The sequence below is a fragment of the Phacochoerus africanus genome, chromosome 9 (assembly GCF_016906955.1).
Source record: "Phacochoerus africanus isolate WHEZ1 chromosome 9, ROS_Pafr_v1, whole genome shotgun sequence".
Taxonomy (NCBI): Eukaryota; Metazoa; Chordata; class Mammalia; order Artiodactyla; family Suidae; genus Phacochoerus; species Phacochoerus africanus.
Window position 1 is genome coordinate 13,609,664 of NC_062552.1, and position 25,531 is coordinate 13,635,194.

Here is a 25,531-nt window from a genome sequence, read left to right on the forward strand (position 1 = left end):
AGCCTCCGTTTCATCATCTGTAAAATGGGGATGGTGTCTGTTTCTACTGATGGGGACATGTGAAAAGTAAATGACCTGCTGCAGGCAAAGGGAGGAGCACAGCACTGGGAACCTAGTGCTCAGGACTCCACTGTCTATTGTTGCTGTTATTATCCACCCTCTAAATACACTGAACTAAGTTGAGTGATGTCTCTGGGTGCCAAGAAATTCTCTAAGGAAGAGATGTAGATGAAGAAAGGCAAGTGGAAGAAGGTGGCCTTGGGTGGAATTAAAAATCTGAGAGGAGGGAGTTCCCATCGTGGCTCGGCAGTTAACGAAACAGACTAGTATCCATGAGATTGTGGGTTCAATCCCTGGCCTCACTCAGTGGGTTAAGAATCCGGCGTTGCCATGAGCTGTGGTGTAGGTTGCCTATGCGGCTCAGACACCAAGTTGCTGTGGCTGTGGCATAGGCAGGCCGCTGTAGCTCTGATTCAACTCCTAGCCTGGGAACCTCCATATGCTGCAAGTGCAGCCCTAAGAAGAGAAGACCAAAAAAAAAAAAAGAATCTGTGAGTAGAGGGGAGAAAAAAAAAGAAGCCCACACACACTTTTTTAAAAAAAATTTAACAGTATCAGCTTAGCTTACTTTTTGAAGGAAATTCTCCTTAACTGGCTTTCATTGATCCATTTCTCCAAATTAACCAATACTCACTCTTCCATTTGTCAACAGCACCGACGCATGCCTACTGCACCCTGAGCCACCCAGCTGTGGGCGCTCCCAGGACTCCCACCAACTGAGTGATATTCTTACAAGGGGTCAGTTGTGTTTGCTTGTAAACGGGCTTATGTCTGTGGCATGTCTCTGTCATTACAGAATTAACAAACGCCAAGAGAGAGCTGCTGGTTCTAAGAAAACTAGGTTGGATGCTTAGGAACAACTTGATAAAGCGAGGCACTAAAAGAACTGTCAAGTCAGGTACGGGTGAGAGCATTTGGGAAAGAAAAAGAAAAATGTGGAAGTACTCTGCAGGGAGATTGTTTCATGTCTTTTTTTTTTTTTTTTTGTCTTTTTGCTATTTCTTTGGGCCGCTCCCGCAGCATATGGAGGTTCCCAGGCTAGGGGTCCAATCGGAGCTGTAGCCACTGGCCTACGCCAGAGCCACAGCACAGCAACGCGGGATCCGAGCCGCGTCTGCAACCTACACCACAGCTCACGGCAACGCCGGATCGTTAACCCACTGAGCAAGGGCAGGGACCGAACCCGCAACCTCACGGTTCCTAGTCGGATTCGTTAACCACTGCGCCACGACGGGAACTCTTCATAAATGTCTTTTAAGATGGCAGGCACCATTTACAGTGAATTCCTAACAAACTTTTCAAATAGTCAACTACTCCTGCTTCTCATAACCATAGCAAAAACTAGTTTTGATAAACTTCAGAGCTAACAGTTATTGAATATTTATTCTATGCAAGGCCCTTGCTGACGGCTTTATATACACTTGAATAGTAAAATAATGAATCCATATGCTAGGATATTTTTCTTTGTCTTGTGGCTTTTTATTTTAGGGCCACACCTGCAGTATACAGAGGTTCCCAGGCTAGGGGTCGAATCCAAACTGTAGCCACCAGTGTATGCCAGAGCCACAGCAATGCAGGATCTGAGCCAAGTATGTGACCTACACCACAGCTCACGGCTTAACCCACTGAGGGAGGCTAGGGATCGAACCTTCGTCCTCATGAATCCTAGTCAGATTTGTTCCTGATGAGCCAGGACGGAAACTCCCATGTGCTAAAATATTGATTCATTACTTTATAATGGAACTCTGCTTTCAAAATTGGTTCTATTTTGGCTGTCTGCTTTCGGAATACAAATTTTGATGTACAGTTAAACAATATGAAACAGAAATCACTTCTACCTCTGAGCATGCCAACCCTCCCATCTTGGGACCGGAATCAAACATGGCTAGTCTCCCCACAGCAACAGCTCACAGCTAGGAGGTACTCAGCTGTCTCTTTACAGTACAAAGCAATGTTAGTAGAACGTGAATCAGATGTAAAACATTTCTCCTGAAATGCAGGGTATTACAATGCCTGAAAACACAGGCTTCAGCAAATCGGAACAACATACCATATGGCGAGAACTGTTACATAATTTCTAAGTCAACAGTTTAAAATCTCTCAGGCCAGGAAACAAAAATGTTCATATCCACACTGATCCCCAGATATGCCACCGTGAGGCTGATTTTTATTTGGGGTATGAAAATGTATAGAAAAATAGATTTATGAAAAAGGTTCTCCTACGAGGAAGACAAGCAAAAGCAAGGTGACTGAACGTCACTGTTATTTACCTACATGACACGCTTTAGGCAGGGATTAAAAAAATGTACTGATTTATTATTGAGAAGTCTTTAAATGAAATTAGTAGTGACTTAGTATTTACAAAGACCTATTATCTGATATGACACTCTCAAGTTTATCAGTATTCACTATAGTAACTTTATAATCCTAAATGTGAACCTATGTACCTATGTTTATGTTATATATATATACACATATACACACATACATGGGCTTGGGGAGAGGAGGAGAGATGCCATGCTCTAGGTGCCTAATTCTGCAGGTGACTTGTATTTTTTTCTTAGCCCTGGCACAAAGGGCTTTAAAGATCCAGAGCTTTTCGCTTTAAAGATCCAGAATTATGTGCAGAAAGGCATTACCATGACTTGCCAGCCAAAAGGTAGTAAGAAGAGATAATATATTTAAAATGGGAAATGTCTCAAAGCACGATTCAATGCAATTCAAATGGCTTAACAAACGAGCCTTTGATTTGCCTCTGAAAAGTCCACTGCAACAGCTGTGTGGTCAGCATAAAATGTCTGATTCATGTTTAAGCAGAGAGCTGGAGGAGAGGTGAGATCATTCTAGGCCATATATCCTCCTTTCCCAGAGCAAGAAACAGACATCCCCAAAAGTCTGCAGCAAAATGAGGTCTCATCAGTATCAGTATGTTCAGTGAGCATTTTTTCTGAAGGACTGATGCTCATTTCCTAACTACTGCTACACTGTGACAATGATAAAAATGATGATAAATACGAAGTGAGCTTTTCCAGTGTACTGAGTACTGACTTAAGTACTTTATAAGAACAGGTCATTTGGTCCTCAAATCAATGTCATAGTTCCTAGGAGATGGGAACTATTATCATCCTTAATTAACCTAAGAAGAAACAGAACTCATCTGACCTCACACAAATAAAACATGCTAGAGGCAGGACTGGAACCCAGGCAGTTTGACTTAAAAGCCCATATGCTCCCACCACTCTGACCAACCCACTGCAGTGCCATTATACCTACCATGGGGAATTAGAGATTTCTAAATTGGCCTGAGGGTGGAAGCTCTTTCTACAGCTTTTAATAAACAGAGTGACACAAAACACAACTGAGGATTTAACATGTGACACACCGTGAAACGGAGAGCCTGTCTTCGCTCTTCCGATCCTGGCACTCCTCTCTCTCCCCTCCATTCTGCCCCCCGAGTTTTGAGAGCTGCCTGAAGAACTCTGATTCAGTATCAATGCTGCCATTATTCATTGAGCCTGACAATTAGGTCGGTTTCAGGAACTATGCACTTCCCTTCCCTCTCTCTGCTTCCTCTATGTCCCATCAGAGAATGAACGCTTCTATCCTAAGGTTTCTATTCACAATTAAGAAGGAATTGCCTTTTTTTTTTTTTTTTAATTTTGTTGAAGAGAAAGCAAAATCAAATTAGTATGGACACCAATCAACTAATCTGCCAGTCATATATTTACCAGGCAGATTGTGCAAGAAAATCTGAGAGAACAGTGAGCAGGAATCTTACTTTCTGCTGAGGTGGTCATAGCACTGGCACAATAATGGGGATCTCTAAAGAAGATGAGCATTTCTCCCCGCATTTTGGAAAGAGATAGAGCTTTATCAGCCAAGAGAATCCTATTTCAGGGTTCATGGGAACATGGCATTTGATGTCACTGGGCAAACCAAAATTGGTAAAGTTTAGGCTATTGGTATCTTTAAAGATCATTTTAATCTTTTTAAAATACAATTTTGAAAGGTTACTTTCCATTTATAGTTATAAAATATTGGCTCTATTCCCCTTGCTGTATAATACATCCTTGAGCCTACCTTACACCCAATAGTTTGTACCCACCCTCTGCCCCACGGGTAACCACGAGTCTGTTCTCTATATTGGTGACTCTGTTTCTTGTCATATTCACTGGTTGATTGTGTTTTTAATTAATTTTTTATTTGTTTAATTTTTTTATTGTGTTTTTTATATATTTTATTTTATATTTGTCTTTTATCTTTTTAGAACTTTTTGTCTCTAAGTTCCCAGGCTAGGGGTAGAATCAGAGCTGTAGCTGCTGACCTACAACACAGCTCATGGCAATTCCAGATCCTTAACCCACTGACGGGGGCCAGGGATCGAACCCGTGTGCTCATGGATACTAGTTGGGTTTGTCAACCACTGAGCCATGACGGGAAATCCTGGTTGTGTTTTTTAGATTCCACATATAATTGATATCACAGAGTATTTACCTTGCTCTGTCTGACTTATTTAACTCAGCATAATGTCCTCCAAATTCATCCATGTTGCTGCAAAGGGCAAGATTTCATTCTTTTTTTTTTATGGTTGAGTAGTTTCCCAATGTGTGTATGTGTGTGTGTTCTTTATCCATGCATCTGTTGATGGATACTTAGATTGTTTCTCTATTTTGGTAATTGTAAATAATGCTGCTATAAACACTGGGGTGTACATATCTTTTTGAATTAGTACTTTTCTTTTGTTTTGGATATATACCCAGGAGTAGGATTGCTGGCTCACATGGTAGTTGTAAAAAAAATCATTTTAAATCTTTTTGAATATACTATCTGTAAAGAAGACCTACAGAAATGTTGAGTTTCACATTTGAATTTTATCGTCTGTACTTAATACAGTTCTTTCTAGTTAAAAAAAAAAAGTTCACCCTACATTCAGAAATAAAAGTGATATACTGCAAAAGCTAGAATGATCTCTTTGGACAGTAATGAGTATGTGACTTTAGAGATACAGAAAAGAAAGAGAGGCAATCTTCCTAAAGCAGTATTTTTAACTACATCACTCCAACAGTCCCTATTTTTCACCGTATCATCTACATTTCTTAGTCTAGCTTTTAAGATTTCCTATTATCTGGCCTCTCTCAACACGTACAACTAGGTCTCCTACTAATTCCCCCCAATATACACCTTCTGCTCAGACCAGTGTTTTTTTTTTTTCCCCCCAGGGCTGCACTCACAGCATATGGAGGTTCCCAGGCTAGAAGTCTAATTGGAGCTGTAGCCACCGGCCTAAGCCACAGCCACAGCAATGTGGGATGCGAGCCAAGTCTGCGATCTACACCACAGCTCACGGCAACGCCTGATCCATAACCCACTGACCGAGGCCAGGGATCGAACCCACGTCCTCAAGGATACAAGTCAGGTTTGTTCTGCTGAGCCACGACAGAACACCTCAGACCAGACCAGTGTTTTATAGCATGCTCACTACCCGTCTGCACCTTCACTTAAGGAAAAGCCAAACGATGTATCATTTACAGGCACCTTCTATTAGCTTATTAAGTTACTATTTAGGCCTTATGGCACCACTGAAGATGGACGTCATTTCTGTATTTCCCATCTTATAGAAAAGAAACAGCTCAGAGGGACGAAACTGTCTACGAGAACAAGGCAAGTGTCCTGAGATTTAAACCCAGGGTGGACATCAGAGCCCATGTGTTTTCCTTGATGCCATGTGGCTTCCTCTCGTCTGGATGCCCTCCATCGTGCCTTTGGCTAAATCTATGCTCAACTTGCACGGCCAGTTTCAGTCCCCCTCCACGAGAAAGCCTCCTCAGGCAACTTGAGCCTTTCCAGATTTTCTATAGTACTTAAAAACCTATAAAATACAGGAGTTCCTGATGTGGTGCAGTGGATTAACAATCCAACTGCAGTGGCTTGGGGTGCTGCAGAGGTGTGGGTTTGATGCCCAGCCTGGTGCAGTGGGTTAAAATACCCAGCATTGCCACAGCTGTGGCTCAGATTCAATCCCCGGCCCGGGAATGTCCACAGGCTTCGGGTGTGGCCATTAAAAAAAAAAAAAAATCAAACAAAACACCTATAAAATTTAGACTTTAAATATCATCTCAAAGTGTTTGCTGTTGTTTGTTATGCATTATTTTGCTTTCCAATGTAGTTTTTAATTTCTCAAGGGCTTCCTAGGCTGCAGTGAAGTTTTCATGAATACTTAAGGAACTATTCTGAGACTTTCTGGTTTCCTGGGTTAAATAAGAGGAACAAACAATAATGCTGAGCTATATAATAAAGGGCCTCAAATGCCATCTACGGAGTGGAGATTTCATCTACAAGTGATGAGGATCCTTGAAAGTATTTGAGAATCGCAAAATAAGAGTTCTAATTCAGGAAGCTGTACTTGACTATATCTTGAATAACATCTATTGAACAGAGTTAAGGACTGGGCTCTGCACAGCCACAGCATTTGTCCTCATTTGTTTCTGTCACAGTATGAAGTATTTCACTTTTGTTTATTTAAATCCAAAAGCACACACCCAGGACACAAAAATATACACAGTGCTAACAATCAAGGCAGGCTCTTCCAGACTCTGTAGAATTTTTATCTAAAGTTCCAAAGGATTGCTAAGACGACAAATTAATTACAACCAACATTAAGAACAGTTTATTCACATTAATAACATACACCGTTAATGTTGCAGGAATAAGGTTTGGAAAGAAAGGCTAATTTACCCAATGTGAGCAACAAAAGGAATTTTCCTAGGTCAGTATTGTTAACTTTTGAAAAAAAAATTGTATATCAAATAATTTCTCGGAGTTCCCGTCGTGGCACAGCGGAAACGAATCCTACTAGGAACCATGAGGTTGCAGGTTGGATCCCTGGCCTCACTCAGTGGGTTAAGGATCCAGCGTTGCTGTGAGCTGTGGTGTAGATCAGTAGCTGCAGCTCAGATTCGACCCCTAGCCTGGGAACCTCCATATGCCCCGGGTGTGGCCCTAAAAAGCAAATAATAATAATAACAATAATAAATAATAATTCCTCAACAGATTTGCTTTACGTGGCAAGGACTAGTCTATCAAGAAACAAAATTTCCTAAATCGAGTAACTTCCTTTGCTTTTCAATCTTTTAAGACCTATGTCCTCTCCATCATCCCCTGATTTTCATTTTCCCTCCCTTCCTCCCCCCCCCCCCCATAAATGGGTAAGTCATTCAGCTGAAATTCTTGTAAGCAGAAGTGAGGAGAACCAGTCATTAAGACTGTATATCTAAGAAAACGGGGCACAATCAGAAGGGAAGGAATGAGACATCCTCCACTAAAACAATTGCTTCCCTCTTGTGCTACAGTAATTCCAGCTCTTAGGAAAGGTGAAGATTCACAAGAGATCACAAATAATAAAATTAGCAGTCATTTGTATTCAATGGAATAGGGATAAAAAGCCTCAAGGAAGGAACACTAGCAAAATGTGGGACCAGGAGGCAACGTTTCCTTGCGGAATGCGTAGCTTTAGTTCCTGTCACAACTGAGTACTTCAGAGCCCTCAGATGTGAGGAGGGGGTCCTGGAAACCATCGGCATCTGTGCTCTGCGTGTTTAAACAGAGCAGTTCATGCCCCTCAAGTGAGACGAGGAAAGGCAGGCACATCCAACCTCCTCTTCCTATGATAACCACAGCAGCTTCCACTTAGAGCTTGAGGCAGTTCCCGTGATCTCCAAGGCCCGGAACACCTCTTGAAGACATTCAACACCCCCTCTACAAGGTGAAAAACCTGAACCTTAATGAGTGTGGAAACAAAAACAAAAACACCTAACTGTGGCTTCTCCGCAAGTGGCTGAATCAGATCCTGAAACCAAATCTTACTGACTTCAAAGCCCACGTGCTAGAATGGGAAAGAAGGAGTGAGGAATTTTATGGGAAAAACACAACTCCAGAGTAATTAAATCAGACATAATGGAAGAAGAGGCCAGAGGTCCAACCATCAAGTGCAGAGAGCGTGCCCACTTACCAGCATATTTTGTAGTGTTAGATTCATCCATGGACCAAAAGCAATAATCAAACGCAAATACCTGAATGAAAGAACAAAATATTAAACTTAAAAATAAATTAATTAATTTCCATGAGTAAATCAGACTGAGAAAAAAATTTCACTGATGAAGATGAGGATGCCTCTATTGTCTGATTAAAAATCACCACCACCACCATCGGCTTTGATACTTTGTTAACCCTAAGGTTTCTTTCAGACTAAACTGATGGTTATCTTTTTCTATCAGAGTTAAGGTGCATGTGAAAATTACTACTTAACCAGAATTCAAACAAGAAGATATCTTAGCCAAAAAATTTTAAATGACACAATTACTGAGAAAGAACAATGACTTCTCTCCCAAGAACACAGGTCCAGCCTGTGCTGAAACTCTCCAGCTGGATCTTCCACAGCTTCACAAGATAATCAAAAGTGATCAGTGTTCTTTTAAACCAGTTCCTTCTATCTTTCCATGATGCTACCATTTCTGGCATAGCCAAAGCTTTGTCATCACGCTCCACATCCTCAGAAATCTTCCCAGTCTTGGGCCAAGTGTTGTTAATAAATCAATAATTCACTGTTGCATGCGTTAATTTTCTGTAGAGTTACTGAATGCCTACTATGTTCTAGGAATGGCGGATGCTGCCTCCATACAGACCAGCATCTCATCACCGTCTCCCATGCATATGACCACCACTTGTGCTCTAGCCATCAGTAGCAAATGCCTGGGCGACATTCCCCAAAGTCTGCTCCAAGCAACAGGAGATTCACGAGACAGTCCATGGAGTAAATATTAAATCATGTCAGAAATGGTAGATATTTCACTCTGCTTAAGATTTTCCATGCAAGTCTCAATATTGAAGGTTCTGAAAAGTCCTCTAGCAAATAAACTCATTTAATTGTGTAACTTTTTTGTTTCTCCGATTCCTTTTAGCCAGGAGACCCTTTCTTGAGTAACACTATGATCATGCCTCGAAGCTAGTGTTTCTCAGCATACCCCTTAAGCAAACTGGCTCAGCTCACTTTCCTAGCTCCTTGTTTCCTTACCGCCTTTCCCCTAGAGCAGCCGAATAGTAAATTACAATCCTCCCATGGACAGAGAAACTTTAATGCTTAACCATTTCCAAGGGACATTAAGCACTGACAATCAGAACCCAAGCACTGTCACCTGGCACTTGAGACTGGACACACGAGGCTTTTCCAGAACATATCTGTACCTTAGAGTGACCGGGTACGACCCCATCTCTGTCATTTTACTTCTACCCTTCAAAATGCTTCATCCTCCTTGCGGCCCAGTTCAAAGTATTTTTCTTCCAGAAAGCATTTCTTGGTTAAACCCAAAGGGATTAGCTTTCCCTGTCTGAATTTTCAAAACACTACTTAATCCTTTTTTTTGGGTGACTCCAATTATTTTTTTTTCTGTCTTTTTTTTTTTTTGCTTTTTAGGGATGCACCTGTGGATACGGAGGTTAAATCAGAGCACTGCTGGCCAATGCCACAGCCAAAGCAATTCGGGATCCAAGCCATGTCTGCAACCTACACCACAGCTCACGGCAATGCTGGATCCTTAACTTACTGAGGGAGGCCAGGGATCGAACCCTCTTCCTCATGGATATTAGTTGGGTTCTTAACCCACTGAGCCACAAGGGAACTCCATATTTTTCACTTATCACATACAGGATTTGTGCATATGTTTTATCTCCACTGGTAGACAAAGACCTGTGAAGGCAGGAACCATGCCTAATTCATAGTTGTATCCTGCAGTGTCCATGGTAGTTGCTTTATAATTATTATTATTATTATTATTTTTTGTCTTTTTTCTTTTTTGCTGCTGTTGTTGTTGTTGTTGCTATTTCTTGGGCCGCTCCCGCGGCATATGGAGGTTCCCAGGCTAGGGGTTGAATCGGAGCTGTAGCCACCGGCCTACGCCAGAGCCACAGCAACGCGGGATCCGAGCCGCGTCTGCAACCTACATCACAGCTCATGGCAATACTTACATGAACATTCACTAGTCTTATAATAACCAAGGCTAAAACGAACAGCTATGAAACAACAGTTTCAGTCAACAGAGTGTCAAGTATTTACTGCATTCGAGGACTCTTCCAGAGACTTGAGAGACCACACAGGCATAATCCTGTTAATCTTCCTGCCTCGAGGCAGGACTGAACTTCAACACTTTTCCTGAGAGATGAAGATCTGTCTTGTTTTTAAACATTTCCAGAAAGGGAGAGTCTACAACCTCCCTTTAATGGCATCTTATAACGCTTAACTTTCATTCCGAGGACATTTTCCTTTCCTTTTGACCTAAGTCAACTCACCTTACTTTAAATGGCCAGCAAAGGCTACCTTCCAATTTTTAAGTATGTTCTCTGTTTTCTCCTAGAGTCTCAATGTATTCCTCTTAGCAGTTGCTATGTCAGAGAAATAACGTATTTCCTGTATGCTAATTTTGCATACCTACCTAAAACTTATTTTTTTTTAAATGATTTGCTAGTTTGGTTTTTGCTGGTTTGAATTTTTTCTTTTTTACGGCCACACCTGCAGCACACCAGAAGTTCCCAGGCTAGGGGTCGAATTGGAGTTGCAACTGCAGGCCTACGACACAGCTACAGCAATAACAGATCCGAGCCACATCTGTGGCCTGTCCTGTAGCGTGTGGCCACCCACTGATTGAGGGCAGGGATTGAACCCACATTCTCATGGAGACTACATTGGGTTCTCAACCTACTGAGCCACAAGGGGAACTCCCAATTTGCTTTTTTGCAAGCATGGATAGAAAGCTAGAGATTTAACACTCTCTTGAAACAAAATGAAATCCACCCCCAAAATTGGAGGTTCTACCTCTTAGTAATAATCATTCTAATTCTGTGCCAACTTTCATCTCTAGCAAACAGTTAATAGTTTAAAGATGGTTTTGCTCATAAAAAGAAAGATAACATGTTCAGGGAGTTCCCGTCGTGGCGCAGTGGTTAACGAATCCGACTAGGAACCGTGAGGTTGCGGGTTTGGTCCCTGGCCTTGCTCAGTGGGTTAAGGATCCAGCATTGCTGTGAGCTGTGGTGTAGGTTGCAGACGTGGCTTATATCCCGCATTGCTGTGGCTCTGGTACAGGCTGGTGGCTACAGCTCCGATTCAACCCCTAGCCTGGGAACCTCCATATGCTGCGGAGCGGCCCTAGAAAGGCAAAAACAAATAAACAAACAAACAAAAAGATAACATGTTCATTTTAGGCATTTGCTCTCCCACTTCAGACAAATGTTAAAGTCCTCAGAGGAGAAGAGGGCCCTGGGAGTACTGGCAGACTCGGCTGTTCTCTTCTTGCCAAATACTGGCCTCTCCCTGAACTCAATTATGTCTCGAATTTAAAAACTTTTGATCACAAGCATCTGAACCAGTCACAGCATGGAGGTTATGACTTTACTCAATATTTATCAGTAACAAAGTTGAAGCCCAGAAACCTAAGGGATTTCCTAAAAACTCAAAGCAACTGAAAATATTCTTGTTCTCATTTTTTTTTTTTTTCCTGTATTGCTACCAGGGATTGCCCCTTTCCTATGAACTTCTACGGCACCCTGGAGTCCCCGCCGCAGTAGTATGGCCCTATTTGGTGGCTTAGTTTTTCTTTTTCTTTCTTTCTTTTTTTTTTTTGTCTGCTTGCCTTTTCTAGGGCCACTCCCGAAGCATATGGAGGTTCCCAGGCTAGGGGTCGAATCGGAGCTGTAGCCACCAGCCTACGCCAGAGCCACAGCAACACGGGATCCGAGCTGCGTCTGTGACCTACACCACAGCTCACGGCAACGCCGGATCCTTAACCCACTAAGCAAGGCCAGGGATCGAACCCGCAACCTCATGATTCCTAGTCAGATTCATTAACCACTGAGCCACAACGGGAACTCCAGGTGGCTTAAGTTTTTCTTGTGTGGGTCTCCCCTCCACTCCAGAGGTGAACCTGTTGGGGGCAGGGACTCTGCCTCATTCACCTCATAATACCTAGTCAGCCCCACATACAGAGCAGCCACTGTACCTAATATGTTTTAAATAAATAAACATAATACCAGGAGACGTTGGAATGCAAACAAGGATACAGAATGGACATGAGACACTGTTATGAAAAAGTAGAAGTTCAAATTGCAGGGTCGATTTTTAGAGGTTTCATTACTTTCAGATGCATGTTTTTAGGGAACTTGGTTCTGTCAAGGATCAAATACAGATTTGGTCCCTAGACCAGTCCTCTTTGACACCATCCTTCCATGGTTCACGTGGATAAACAAGTATGGCTACATCAAATATAATCTGTAGTTTGCACAGGAATTAGAACAACTTGTTTGTTCCCAGAATATTTATTTGTTAAGACTGTTACTAAAACAGTTTTAAAGATGTTTAAAGTAATTTCTCTGTCTTTGGTAGTCTGATCATTTCCCTTGCAATTTTCTTTGTACTATAAATAAACTTATATTCACCACCTTTTTTTTTTGTCTTTTTGCATTTTAGGGTCACATCCACGGCATATGGAGGTTCCCAAGGCTGGGGTCTAATCAGAGCTGTAGCTGCCGGCCTTCGCCAGAGCCACAGCAACGCAGGATCCCAGCTGTGTCTGCGACCTACACCACAGCTCACAGCAATGCCAGATCCTTAACCCACTGAGCAAGGCCAGGGATAGAACCCACAACCTCATGGTTCCTAGTCAGATTCGTTAACCACTGAGCCACGACAGGAACTCCTATAAACTATCATCTTTCTTTTTATGCCCCCCTCATAATTATAATTCAATCACAAAATGTTCCTTAAAGAAAAGGGACATTCTTTTCTTAGTTCTTACAGAAGTTTTGATTTTCCAATACAAAATCCACTGACATTTCAAAAAAGATAACAAAACCCTTAAGAGTTATCTGTTGGAAACTAACCATGTCAAATAAAAAGGAAATCTTTTTTTTTTTTTTTTGCAAATCCAGCACACTTTACTAGAGAAATATAATACTCAAGATTTCTAACTCATTTCATTAGAACTCCTAAAAGTTTATTTCGTCTATTCATTATGAAGTCACTAGTATCTTAAGAGTGTGGGAGACAAGGGACTTTTTTTTTTTTTTGTAGGGCCATACCCGAGGCATATGGAAGTTTGCAGGCTAGGGGTCAAATCAGACCTACAGTTGCCAGCCTATGCCACAGCAACATGGGATCTGAGCCGCATTTGTGACCTACACCATAGCTCATGGCAACACCGGATCCCCGACCCACTGAGCAAAGCCGGGATAGAACCTGCATCCTCATGGATACTAGTCAGATTCATTTTCATTGCACCATGACGGGAACTCCTGCCGGGGGACTTCTTAATGCATACAATTGAGTAAAAAATTAAATCAAATTTGGATACCAAGTATAACTCTCATATTTCACCAATGCCAATCAATACTGTGAGAACATTTTTTGTAAAGCCATCCACACCTTCCCCAGAGCCTTCAACTAGAAAAAGAGCCAAAGGTCCAGATGCTCCCCAGTGGTTTTTAAAATCTGAAAGCCATTATCTCCATTGTTTTCAATAAAATGTGACTCCACCTTCTCTGAATCCCACTCCTTCCTCTTAGTTTCCAACTTGAGAAATGCAGACCAGCATTTCATTCCCTGCAGCCTGCTGCACACATCTGCCCACCTTCCTCACCCTCTTGGAAATGTTAGCTCTGCATCTTTGTAACACACTGAATATCCAGTAAGGTTACTGCAAGCCGTTTCTAATAAAGCAATTGTGTTTGGGTGACATGTACTCTGAGGCAAAGAGGTCCAGCACTTAGGAGCAGGATGCAGGATAGTCAAAGTCCACTCTTATCTAAAAGTCCCATCTCTTGGGCAACCCAGCAAAATGAAGGAGGGAGGGAAGGAGAAAGGAAGGGAGGGAGGGAGGGAAGGAAGTCATCTTTGTTCCTTGAAGGACCAGAAGTCATCAATGTCCATAATCATTTTCTTGATCCACAGAAACTAAGTGTAAAGGTACTTTCGACTGCATTACCTCCACCCTTTCATTCATCCTTGGTACCTGCACGCTTTCACTAACATTTTTCTCCAACTATAAAGTGTTTAATCCAGAAAGCAGTCAGCAAATTCCTAGTCCACAGCCTTCTAGGCTTTAGGTACTCATGGGAACTCACATACATATTAGGCATGTGTTTTTACCCTCTAGTCACTTAAGGTCTAGTGACAAAGACAAAACCTAAAACAGTTATTCTTGAAAATTAAAAAGCACATTTTTCCCAAAATCATTTTAATAGTTTTCAACCCCTTTCCAGGCAGAAAGTGATTAACTCAATATTTCTCTCCAGATAATTTAATTTGGAGTTTCTGGTGTGGCACAATGGGATCGGCAGGGTCTCTGGAGCGCCAGGACGGAGGTTCGATCCCCAGCCTGGCACAGTGAGCCAGTGCTGCCACAGCTGCTGCGGCTTGGATCTGATCCCTGGCCAAGGAACTCCACATGCCATGGAGAGCCCCCCCCCAAAAAAAATTAATTTTATGCAAAGAACTATTTCCAAACATACACATCAGGTTTATTGCACTGTGAGTCAAAGCCTTTTCCCTTTCGAATTTCCCCTTATTAAACTTATGATGTTATTAAACAGCATCTCAGATGTCACTCCCTTATGAATCCTTTCTTAAGGCCACTATATCTTCTTACTATGAATTTCACACCTGTCTGACTAGACTGTGCAGTATGTACAGGGGAGAGGGAGAGATTCCCTTTGTTCTTCTACGTTATTAATCCTGAGACGTCAAGACCCAGGTTTTTCTAATGTTTTTACTGCCCTTAATGTCACCCAATCAAAAATACTCTGAGAATTTACTTTAAATTATTTTTTTCCATTGAAATATAGTCGATTCACAGTGTTGTGTTAGTTTCTTGTGTACAGTGAAGTGATTCATATATATATGTGTATGTACATATATTCTTTTCCATTATGGTTTAACACAGGAGATTGACTATAGTTCCCTGTGTTATACAGTAGCACCTTGTTGTTTATCCATTCTAAATGTAATAGTCTGCACCTCCTAACCCCAAACTCCCCGTCCATCCCACTCCCTCCCCCTCCCCTCCCCCTCAGCAACCACAAGTCTATTCTCTATGTCTGTGAGTCTGTTTCTGTTTCATAGATAAGTTCATGTGTGTCATATTTTAGATTCCACCCATAAGTGATATCATATGGTATTTGTCCTTCTCTTTCTGACTTACTTCACTTAGTATGATAATCTCTAGTTCTATCTGAAATTTTTCTTTTTTCTTTTTAGGGCCGCACCCACGGCATATGGCAGGCTAGGGGTCAAATCTGAACTGCAGCGTCGGCCTGAGACACAGCCACAGCAATGCCAGATCTGAGCCACATCTGTGACCTATGCTGTCTTGTGGCAACGCCAGATCAGGGATCAAACCCATATCCTCACAGACACTATGCTGGGTTTTAACCTGCTGAGCCACAACAGGAACTACTGAAAATTCACTTTTTTTTTTTCTTTTTTGGTCTTTTCTAGGGCCGAACCTGCGGCACACGGAGGTTCCCAGGCTAGGGTTCTAATCGGAGCTGCAGCCACTGGCCTATGCCACAGCCACAGCAATGTGTGATCCGAGCCATGTCTGCAACCTACACCACAGTTCATAGCAACATCGGATCCTTAACCCACTGAGTGAGGCCAGGGATCGAATCTGCAACTTCATGGTTCCTAGTCAGATTCGTTAACCACTGAGCCATGACGGGAACTCCAAAAATTCACTTTTTAAAGCATCTTCATAGTAAATTACCATTCACTCAATTGAACAGATACATCTGTGTTGTCTCACACAATTGCTGCTTAAAATTGTGTGTGACAACTGGTGAGTGTGACTCCTTCAGCAGGGCTGCAGTGTAGTAGGTAACACAACGGTACCTGGTCAAAGCCTGTTTCCACTCAACAGTGAAAGTGACAAGGCTAGTATCACCCTATAGACATTACTTGGGTATTTGCTGAATTCCCACCGCTTTCCCAAAACACAGGAACACATAACATTACTCCTGTGTCACCCATCTCCTCAGCTCTGAAAGCTTCCACCAATAGCCAAGTAATCCTCCAGGCAGCTTAGACACAGTGGGAGGTCCAGGGGATGAAAGAAGAAAAGCAAATGTAAAAGTCTAAGGGAGGAGTTCCCTTTGTGGCTCAGCAGTAACAAGCCCTGCTAGTATCCACGAGGATGCAGGTTCGATCCCTGGTCTTGCTCAATGGGTTAAGGATCCAGCATTGCCATGAGTCGTGTTGTAGATTGAAGACACGGCTCGGATCCTGCATTGCTGTGGCTATGGCGTAGGCTGCCAGCTATAGCTCCGATTTGACTCCTGCCCTGGGAACTTCCATATGCTGCAGGTGTGGCCCTAAAAAGACAAAAAATAAAAATAATAAAAATAAAAATCTACTGGAATCTCTCCTTCCTGCAATCCCCTCCTCCCTCACCTCCCTGTCATCCTTCAAGACCTTTCCAAATCTCCTCCAATGCTTCTTTGACTTCTGTCCTCTACTCTGTCCAGTCAATAGCCTCACATCTCAAAGACACACTCTACCTAAGTAACTGCTCATCTTTTATCATATTAGGACCATGGGCATTCAAGCCAAGTGTCGACCAATACAACGCTGCCAGCCTACGGCAGCTACTGTCTTCTGTGTTAACCAGGATCTGCTGATGGGCTCCTCTCCCCAGCTAACAGGACAGCTGCTGCTCACTGAGTGTTTATGACGTGCCCAGCACCATCCTAAGTGTTGTACATTCTCATCAAGCTAAAAGGTTTCCTGAGCCAAGGCCTGTGCTAATTCATTTCTTTAATTCTTACGGGCACAGACATAGTAGACAGGTGCTCAGTATTTGCTGGACCAAATGAAAGTGAAAAGGCAAAAAAGGTTCATATGGCCACAAGAAAAGAACTGCCATCGTTTGCTGAGTTCTGTACCAAAAAGATCAGTGCAAAACACACTGTGTACTTTCTAGCTCCTAAATTCAGAATCAAAAGGGCTTCCCCTGGGGGAAAAAGTCCCTCTTTGGCTTGCTTTGCTGTGCACGAAGGAGTGTCTCTCTGAGATCATGCTACCCTGTCATCCTCCTCTCTCGGTACAATTAATCCACTGTTCACATCTGCAGACCCAGCTGCTACCAACAGCCTGTTCTGGCTACGAACGACTTTGGAAACTCAGCCTAAGATCTCTCCACAAACCCTATTTCTCTGGTTTTATGAATATTGCTCAGCCGATGTCCTATTGGTGGTTACTCTGCAACTTTGTGCATTCAAAAGCACACAACTGATAAGAAAGACATGCGCCAAATGTGTTCTCGTGTCACCACACTGTTATGAGAACCAAATCAGACCAAAAAAGAGTCAGGTACTATACTTCATGCCATGTCAAAATTTCTCTTTTAATGCCAAGTTTCAACATTTCCCACTCTTTCATCTCTTTCTCCCAAAATCAGACGTGAAGCATCAAAAAAAAAAAAAAAAAAAAAAGAAGAGTTAAGCTTCGTCCAACTTGGAGAAGCTGGAGTGAAATGGAAAGGAAAGCCCGTGGGATCACCCAAACTGTCTTCACCACTGTTATTGGGAAAAGCAGCTCTGCCAGCACTAATTCCAGTCTGTGTTTGAGCATGTCTGCTCCTGGACACCGAAGGACGATTGTCCTTATTAGTGGTGAGTTCTACTGACAGACACCAGCTTCACATTTAAAAACCTGTCAAGAAGTTCCCGTCATGGCGCAGAGGAAACGAATCCAAGGAGGAACCATGAGGCTGGAGATTCAATCCCTGGCCTCGCTCAGTGGGTTAAGGATTCGGTGTTGCTGTGAGCTGTGGTGTAGGTTACAGACGTGGCTCGGATCTGGCGCTGCTGTGACTGTGGCTGTGGCTGTGGCTGTGGCTGGCAGCTACAGCTCTGATTCCACCCCTAGCCTGGGGATCTCCATATGCCACAGATGCAGCCCTAAAAATACAAAAGACTAAATAAATAAATAAATAAATAAATAAAATAAAGCTGTCAAGTAAGTAACTGCTGTCTTTCTGCAAGGTAAGCAATCATTTGTTTCTTTTATATGCGCCTATATGTGCATACCAGACAATGGTAATATTGCCTGACTATAAAGATGCCAAAGCATCTTAAAGACCCAAAGCAAGCTGACAGCATCTGTTGCCCATCTGCAAGGAGGCATAATTCTTGATCCCAGGAACTTCACAATCTCTCAGAGGAAACAACTATGCTGTGGAAAGTACTGGTCTACACTGCAGTTTGAATTTTTTTTTCTTCTTCACTTTTTAGGGCTGCACCTGAGGCATATGGAGGTTCCCAGGCTAGGGATCAAATCAGAGCTACAGCTGCCAGCCTACACCACAGCCACAGCAATGCAGGATGCAAGCCACAGCTCACAGCAATGCCGGATCCTTAACCCACTGAGTGAGGCCAGGGATCAAACCGGCAACCTCACGGTTACGAGTCAGATTTTCGTTTCTGCTGCGCCACAACAGGAACTCCTGAATTTTTTTAATGTATATTATTACTTTTAAAATGAAAATATAGTTGACTTAAAATATTGTGTCAGTTTCTGGTGTACAGCAAAGTGAATCAGTTATAATACATAGATTCTTTTTCATATTCTTTTCCACTACGGTTTATCACAGGATATTGAATATAGTTCCCTGTGATACAAAGTAGGACCTTGCTGTTTCTCTCTCTTATATACAGTAGCTTGTACCTGCTAATCCCAAACTCCTAACTTATCCCTCCACCATGTAGTTTGAATTTCTAAGGGCTCATGGAACAGTGTCTCTTCGAAGAATTAATTTATCTTTGCAGGGAGTTCCTGTCGTGGCGCAGTGGTTAACGAATCCGACTAGGAACCATGAGGTTGCAGGTTCGGTCCCTGGCCTTGCTCATTGGGTTAACGATCCGGCGTTGCCATGAGCTGTGGTGTAGGTTGCAGACGCGGCTCAGATCCTGCATTGCTGTGGCTCTGGTGTAGGCCGGGGGGCTACAGGTCCGATTAGGCCCTTAGCCTGGGAACCTCCATATGCCGCAGGAGCGGCCCTAGAAATGGCAAAAAGACCAAAAAAAAAAAAAAATTTATCTTTGCATCCATTTAATAGGCATTTACTGAGTACTTACTATGAGCAGTTGGGACAGAAATAAGAATCCCCTAGTTATAGGGCTCTCTCATTCTATTAGAGGGAAGTAACGTAGGAAAGGAAAGAGTGCAGTATGTAGAAGTCAGTATAGTTCTCTCTTGATATCCTTGGGGGATTGGTTCTAGGACCCCCATGGTTACCAAAACCCAAGGATGCTCAAGTCCCTTCCATGAGATGCTGCAGCATTTGCAGATGACCTGTGCACATCCTCCTGTATACCGTGAACCATCTCTAGATTACTTATAAAACCTAATACAACATAAATGCTATGTAACTAGTTGCTCGAGTCCAACAAATTCAAGTTTTGCTCTTTAGAACTTCTTGGAAATTGTTTTCCCTGAAAATTTCGATCTGCAGTCGGCTGAATCTGTGGATGTGGGACCCACGGATACAGAGGGCTGACTGTACGGAGTTTAGCAGGAATACAAAGAATAATTATACCACATGGCTGGGGGTTAGGGGACGAGGCTCAGAAAAGGTTTTTGGAAGAGGCCAAGCTTGAGCTGAATTCTGAAAGAAAATGGGTTTTGTGGGGCAGGGTTCTTTATTTTTTTTTTTTTTTAAGGGCTGTACCTTTGGCACATGGAAGTTCCTGAGCTGGGATCAACTGGAGCTGCAGCTGCTGGCCTATACCATAGCCACAGCAACACTGGATCCAAGCCGCATCTATGACCTACACCACAGCTTGTGGCAATGCCTGTCTTTAACCCAGTGAGGGAGGCCAGGGATCAAAAACGCATCCTCATAGTTGGGTTCTTTACCCGCTGAGCCACAATGGGAATTCCTGAAAGACAACTGTTGAGAAGACAACAGGAAAGTCCTTCTAGATAAAGGGTGAACCTAGCGAGCATCAGAGAGAGGTGGGCAGGATTGGAGTAGTGTGCAAAGAGCAGTGGGGAAGGGAAGGAAGAGAAAAACTTGGGGGCACCAGGTGAGGCCAACTCATGTGCCTTATTAAGAAGCTTGGAACGGAGGCTCCTGGCAAATGACCGGATCATATTCTCACTTTGGAACTTTGGAATGATCACCATGACAGCAACATAGAAGCTGGACTGAAGTGGTACAAGAGAAAAAAAAAAGGCCAAGGAGAAAATCATTATGACGAAGGTAGAAGTTTCAAATACTCAGCCTCGATGGGATGGACATATCTGTAATGAACAGTCACTCTGTTTTGTTTTTTGGTTTCTTTAGGTCCAGGATCCCATACCTCATTTTTTCTAGAAATAGCACCTTTTTCTTGGAGAATTATACACACCTCCACTGCAGCCATGTGGCTCCCATGGGTTGCCACTATATTTTTATATGGCATATAAAATCATATACTGTACATATGATTGCTTGGGGGCGGGGGGCAGGCCAGGAAGACACACAAAGGGGCTCAACCTGGACCACTCATAATTCCATTATCCCTTGACCACAGTTAACTGGTCCCAAGTGGGGGTCGGATGGAGATTTTTGGATTTGGAACTAAGAAAGTCAGACTAGTCTGGGTGCTATAAAATCTGGGACATGCTGAGGCCATGTTTCTAACCACATGGACCAGAGAAGCAGACACAACTGGTCTGCAGTGAGAAGGAAATGAAGGGGACACACACGGGGACAAAGACAGGAGATGGGGAGACCAGGAGAAGCACCTATATTTGAACTGCAGCCACTTGACATCCCTGAGTTCTGTGAGACTTCTCAGCCCTTCCGTACCTTTTTTTTTTTTTTTCTCAGAGCCCTTCTAATACACTTATGGTTCATTTAGTTTGAATTCCTGTCACTTTTAGCTGAAAGAATCTTAACAACTGCAGGGAGAAATAAATATGAGCGATATTAAAGGAAGAGATAACAAGGCTTGATCATCCATTGAATGGACTGAAAGTTACGAATGGAAAAAGACACCCCCGGCCCCCGCGATAGCTCTGAAAACAAACCAGAGGGTTTCAAAAATTTGAAAATAGGAACTAGTTCTCCCAAATCCCAGATGAGTACTTTGACAGATCATAGAGCTTGTAATTCTTTTCTTTTTTTTTTTTTCTTTTTCGCCATGCCCATATCATACGGAAGTTCGCAGCCCAAAGATCAAACCCTCACCACTGCAGTGCCAACTCTGGATCCTTACCCCGCTGGGCCACCAGGAAATTCTAAGTCTGCCATATTTATTCAGCATTAACTCAATTCCAACTCTTTCAGATATTCTATTCCTTTCATGTTTAATCCTTTATCATTCAGTTTTAAATCTGTTTCAATGGTCGCTGAGGGGAAGGGGGAGGTGTCACAAAGGCACAATCTGTGGCATTACTTTCATATCCTGGTTAAGTCTCAGAAAAACCCTAGCCACCCAAATAACTTCTAACAGCACACTGAAAAGGTCATTTGGATGTTTTCAAACAGACTATTTCTCGTCGACCAAAACAGACCAAATGATAAGACATAAATGTCTAAGCATATATTGTACGATCCTATTTTGTCACTAATAAATGGTTATTCTTGCTCATTAATATGGAAAAAACTAAAGCCCAGAATGAATCTGAGTCATCCGGATATCACCCATCATGAGCAATCTCTAGGTCTGGTTTAGAACTTCCAGATCAGGACCTCAGGCTGGGCTGACTCCAAGGTCCAAGGTCACCAGAGACAGAAGCACCTGAGGTGGTCTCTGGCTGCAAGTATTTATCATGCCATCAGATCAAACTGGAAAGATGAACAGGGTTCACTCTGCTGGGAATGACCCAGCCTAAGGGGTCTAAGGACACTCTGCTCTAAGGTCCAGGAGGCTTTCACTGCTCTGGATGTGGAGATAGACAGATGTCAAAGAACAAGGGAGATGGATCTCTTTTATTTCCTGGGGCCTATAATCCATGAAACTGTCAGCTGCCTCTTTAGGCATCTAGAGGCAGGCAGTTCAAGTGAGAAGAAATCTGGCTCTGAACAAAGTCAAGGAGAAGCAAAGAAAAGAGAGGTAGGGCCTTTAGAAATTTCAAGATTGAAGTACACAGCACCATATTTCTGAGGACTTTTTCTTCCTTGGGAGTTTTATTTTTTAAACCACAAATGTGACTTAGAATAACAAAATGGAGTGGATTGAATTACTGTTCCAAATTAGTCGCTGCCCTCCCTATAAGCGGATTACACATGCGTGCCCATCACCATGTGACTGCACTGCTTCTAGGAGGCAGAATATAAGTCTTGACCCTGCTGACCTCAGGCTATATGACTTGCTTCAGCCAATTAAATGTGGACAAAGAGACATACGCCAGTTCAGAGCAACGGCTTCCAGAGGCCGTGCACGGCTCTCTTTCTTCTCCCTTCTGCCAGAGTAACCGTGAGTTCTTGATCAAAGTCACACGGTGCAGGGGCCACAGCTGAGCTCAGCTGACATGCCCCATCAGAGAAATCAACCCTGGTTGTCTCAAGCCACTGAAGGTTGTTATGGTCGAATCACCTAGCACAAACTGACTGACACACAAAGTGCTTTTTAAAACGTGAACCCAGATTACTATCCACCCAATAGTCGCCACTCACAATTTATCCTATATCCTGCAGCCAGATTAATTTCTTGCTTGTAAGAAATGATTTCTTCAAGCGCCTACCAGATTAATGTCGGCCTCCCAACACTCTCTAAACTATCTACTTTCCCAGCTTTTTAATACCCGCCTCCTTCCATGTACTCTACACTCTAACCAAAATCTGCACTTCCCGAGACGGCTATGATGTTGAGAGAAACAGGTATTTGGTTCCTGACACAGAGCTGCTAAATCGCTTAGAATTTCATGAGTGACAGGAGGTCTTTTATTCCTGACTCTCAGCTCCTAAATCCCTTGGAGGTTCCCAGGTGAAAGAAGCCCCTCCTGTTCTAAAGGAGGCCACTTGTGAGAGAACTCAAGATAACCTCTGGCTGGTACCTGGCTGCCAGAAAGACCCAGCCTTGATGAGAAGCCTAGAACTGGAATATGGGCACCCCAATGCCCCCATATTCCAGGATGGGCGAGGGCTTAGACACTGAGTTAATGATCGATCATGCCTATGTAACAAAACCTCCACGGACAAGCTCAATGACAAGGTCCACAGAGCTTCTGGGTCGGTGGACACATCCATGTGCCCAGAAGGTGATGCAGCTCTGCAAGGACAGACGCTCCTGAGCTTGGGACACTTCCAGACTGCATCCTACCCAGCTCTTCCTCCGGCTGTTCACCTAAAACCTTGTCCATAAACCAGTAAACCCAAGTAAACACTCCCCAGAGATCTGCAGGCCATTCTAGCAAATTACCCAACCCGAGGAGGGCATCTTGGGAAGTCAAGTCTGGAAAGTCTGGGTAACCACTACTTGAGGGCTGTGCTGTGGGGCTGAGCCCTTTAGCTGTGGGTCTGTGCCAACACTGGGAAGTTACTCTCAGGATACCCGCTGGTGACTTCTAGGATACCCGCTGGTGTCCAAAGAGAAGTGCGTGGAATGGAAAACCATACATTTGGTGTCAGCTATGTTATGCATAAAGTTTTCCTTTAACATCCATTATTTCGTTTCTGTTCCTCACACACATCTTGATTCCCGTACCGTCTTTCTGCCTTTTGAAACCTTCCCCGTACTTGGAGGTCCTCCTCAAGATCCACTTTTAGCTACGAAGTTGTTCTTCCGCTCAAGTCACAGAAGAGCAGAACAATGAATGAAGATGTTCACCATACTCGATTCTCCGCTACTTCCAGTGCTGTATACGTCCAACCTTCCTCACCACGCTGAAAATTCCGGAAAGCAGGAACCACTAGGGTGATCACTGTTTGAGCCCCATAAACTCCTCAGACAGTATTTTCCACATATGTTCTCAATAACTGTCTAATAAATGACTTTGGAGTGAATAAGGTAAAAATGCTTCCCAGGAAAAATGCATAGGAGGAAGGCTATGCTGCCATTCAGTTCATGCAGCTGCAAAGGCAGAAATGTAAGGGGGGATAATAGAGCTGCTTCATTTAATGGGGTAAAGAAACAACAAAAAGCCCAGGACAGTTGCTGAAAAGATGTTCCCTATTCAGCCATGTGACCGGCCTGAAACACTGCGGTCCAACAGAAATAGGATCCATATGTCATTTAAATTGTGTCTGCAGATATACTAAAGACATAAGACAATTTTAATAATACTTTTTATTCAACCTAATTTATCCAAAAGATTATTTTTTTTCTCATACTAAGTCTTTGAAGTCTGGTGTGTATTTTATACTCAAAACACATCTCAATTCTGACCAGCACTTATCACATGTGGCTAAGTGGCTACTGTATTGGATAGCGCCGGTCTGGAAGTCATCTTATTTGAGGCCAACATTAAGTTTTCAGAAATGTACAATGTGAATGATGAAAATGATGGTAGTTACAGATTGTAAAACAAGTCTGAATGAAATTGCACTTCAGATGGTATAAGCTGTACGGAGTAAGACTTTCCCCTCCTCTTTTCCGAGCAGAGAGAGAGAGAGAGGGGGAGAGAGAGAGAGAGAGAGTGAGTGTGTGTGTGTGTGTTTGTGTGTCTTTATAGGGCCACACCTGCGGCATATGGAGGTTCCCAGGCTATAGGTTGAATCAGAGCTACAGCTGCAGGCCTACATCACAGCCACAGGAACACCAGATCTGAGCCGCATCTGCAACCTACACCACAGCTCACAGCAACGAGCCAGATATTTATTTATTTATTTATTTATTATTATTATTTTTTGTCTTTTTGCCTTTTCACCTTTTCCTAGGGCCACTCCGTGCCATATGGAGATTCCCAGGCTAGGAGTCTAATCGGAGACGTAGCCACCAGCCTACGCCAGAGCCACAGCAACACGAGATTCGAGCCACATCTGCAACCTACACCACAGCTCACGGCAACGCCGGATCGTTAACCCACTGAGCAAGCCCAGGGATCGAACCCGCAACCTCATGGTTCCTAGTCAGATTTCGTTTCCGCTGCGCCACGACAGGAACTCCCAAGCCAGATCTTTAACTCACTGAGCGAGGCCATGGATTGAGCCTGCGTCCTCATGCATACTAGTTGGGTTCATTACTGCTGAGCCATGATGGAAACTCCCTGAGCAATTTTTGTACAGTCAGGTTTTTGGTGCAGCAGGATGACTGTCTAAAAAACACTGCCTTCAAGAAATAACAATTTTATTTCGTTATGATGTTATTTTCTTGTGCTCAAGATTGTGCCAACAAACTTACTAACTAGAAGACGGATTAAACACCCTACAGGTCAGTAGTTCCTAACAAGGCTTGTAAATAAAAGAAAAACCATTTAAAGTGAGTTTAATGAACAGATCTAACT

The 25,531-nt window shown here is 43.0% G+C and overlaps 1 protein-coding gene across 7 annotated transcripts in view; it reads right to left on the reverse strand.

Moving 5' to 3' along the window:
• Window positions 1-25,531, reverse strand: part of KIF13A (kinesin family member 13A) — a 230,244-nt gene that overhangs the window by 99,673 nt on the left and 105,040 nt on the right. For all 7 annotated transcript variants that reach the window (XM_047797097.1, XM_047797093.1, XM_047797094.1 and 4 more), the window contains exon 4: window positions 8,069-8,129. In XM_047797097.1, the coding sequence (XP_047653053.1) occupies window positions 8,069-8,129 (61 nt within the window). The remainder of the gene's footprint in view (window positions 1-8,068; window positions 8,130-25,531) is intronic.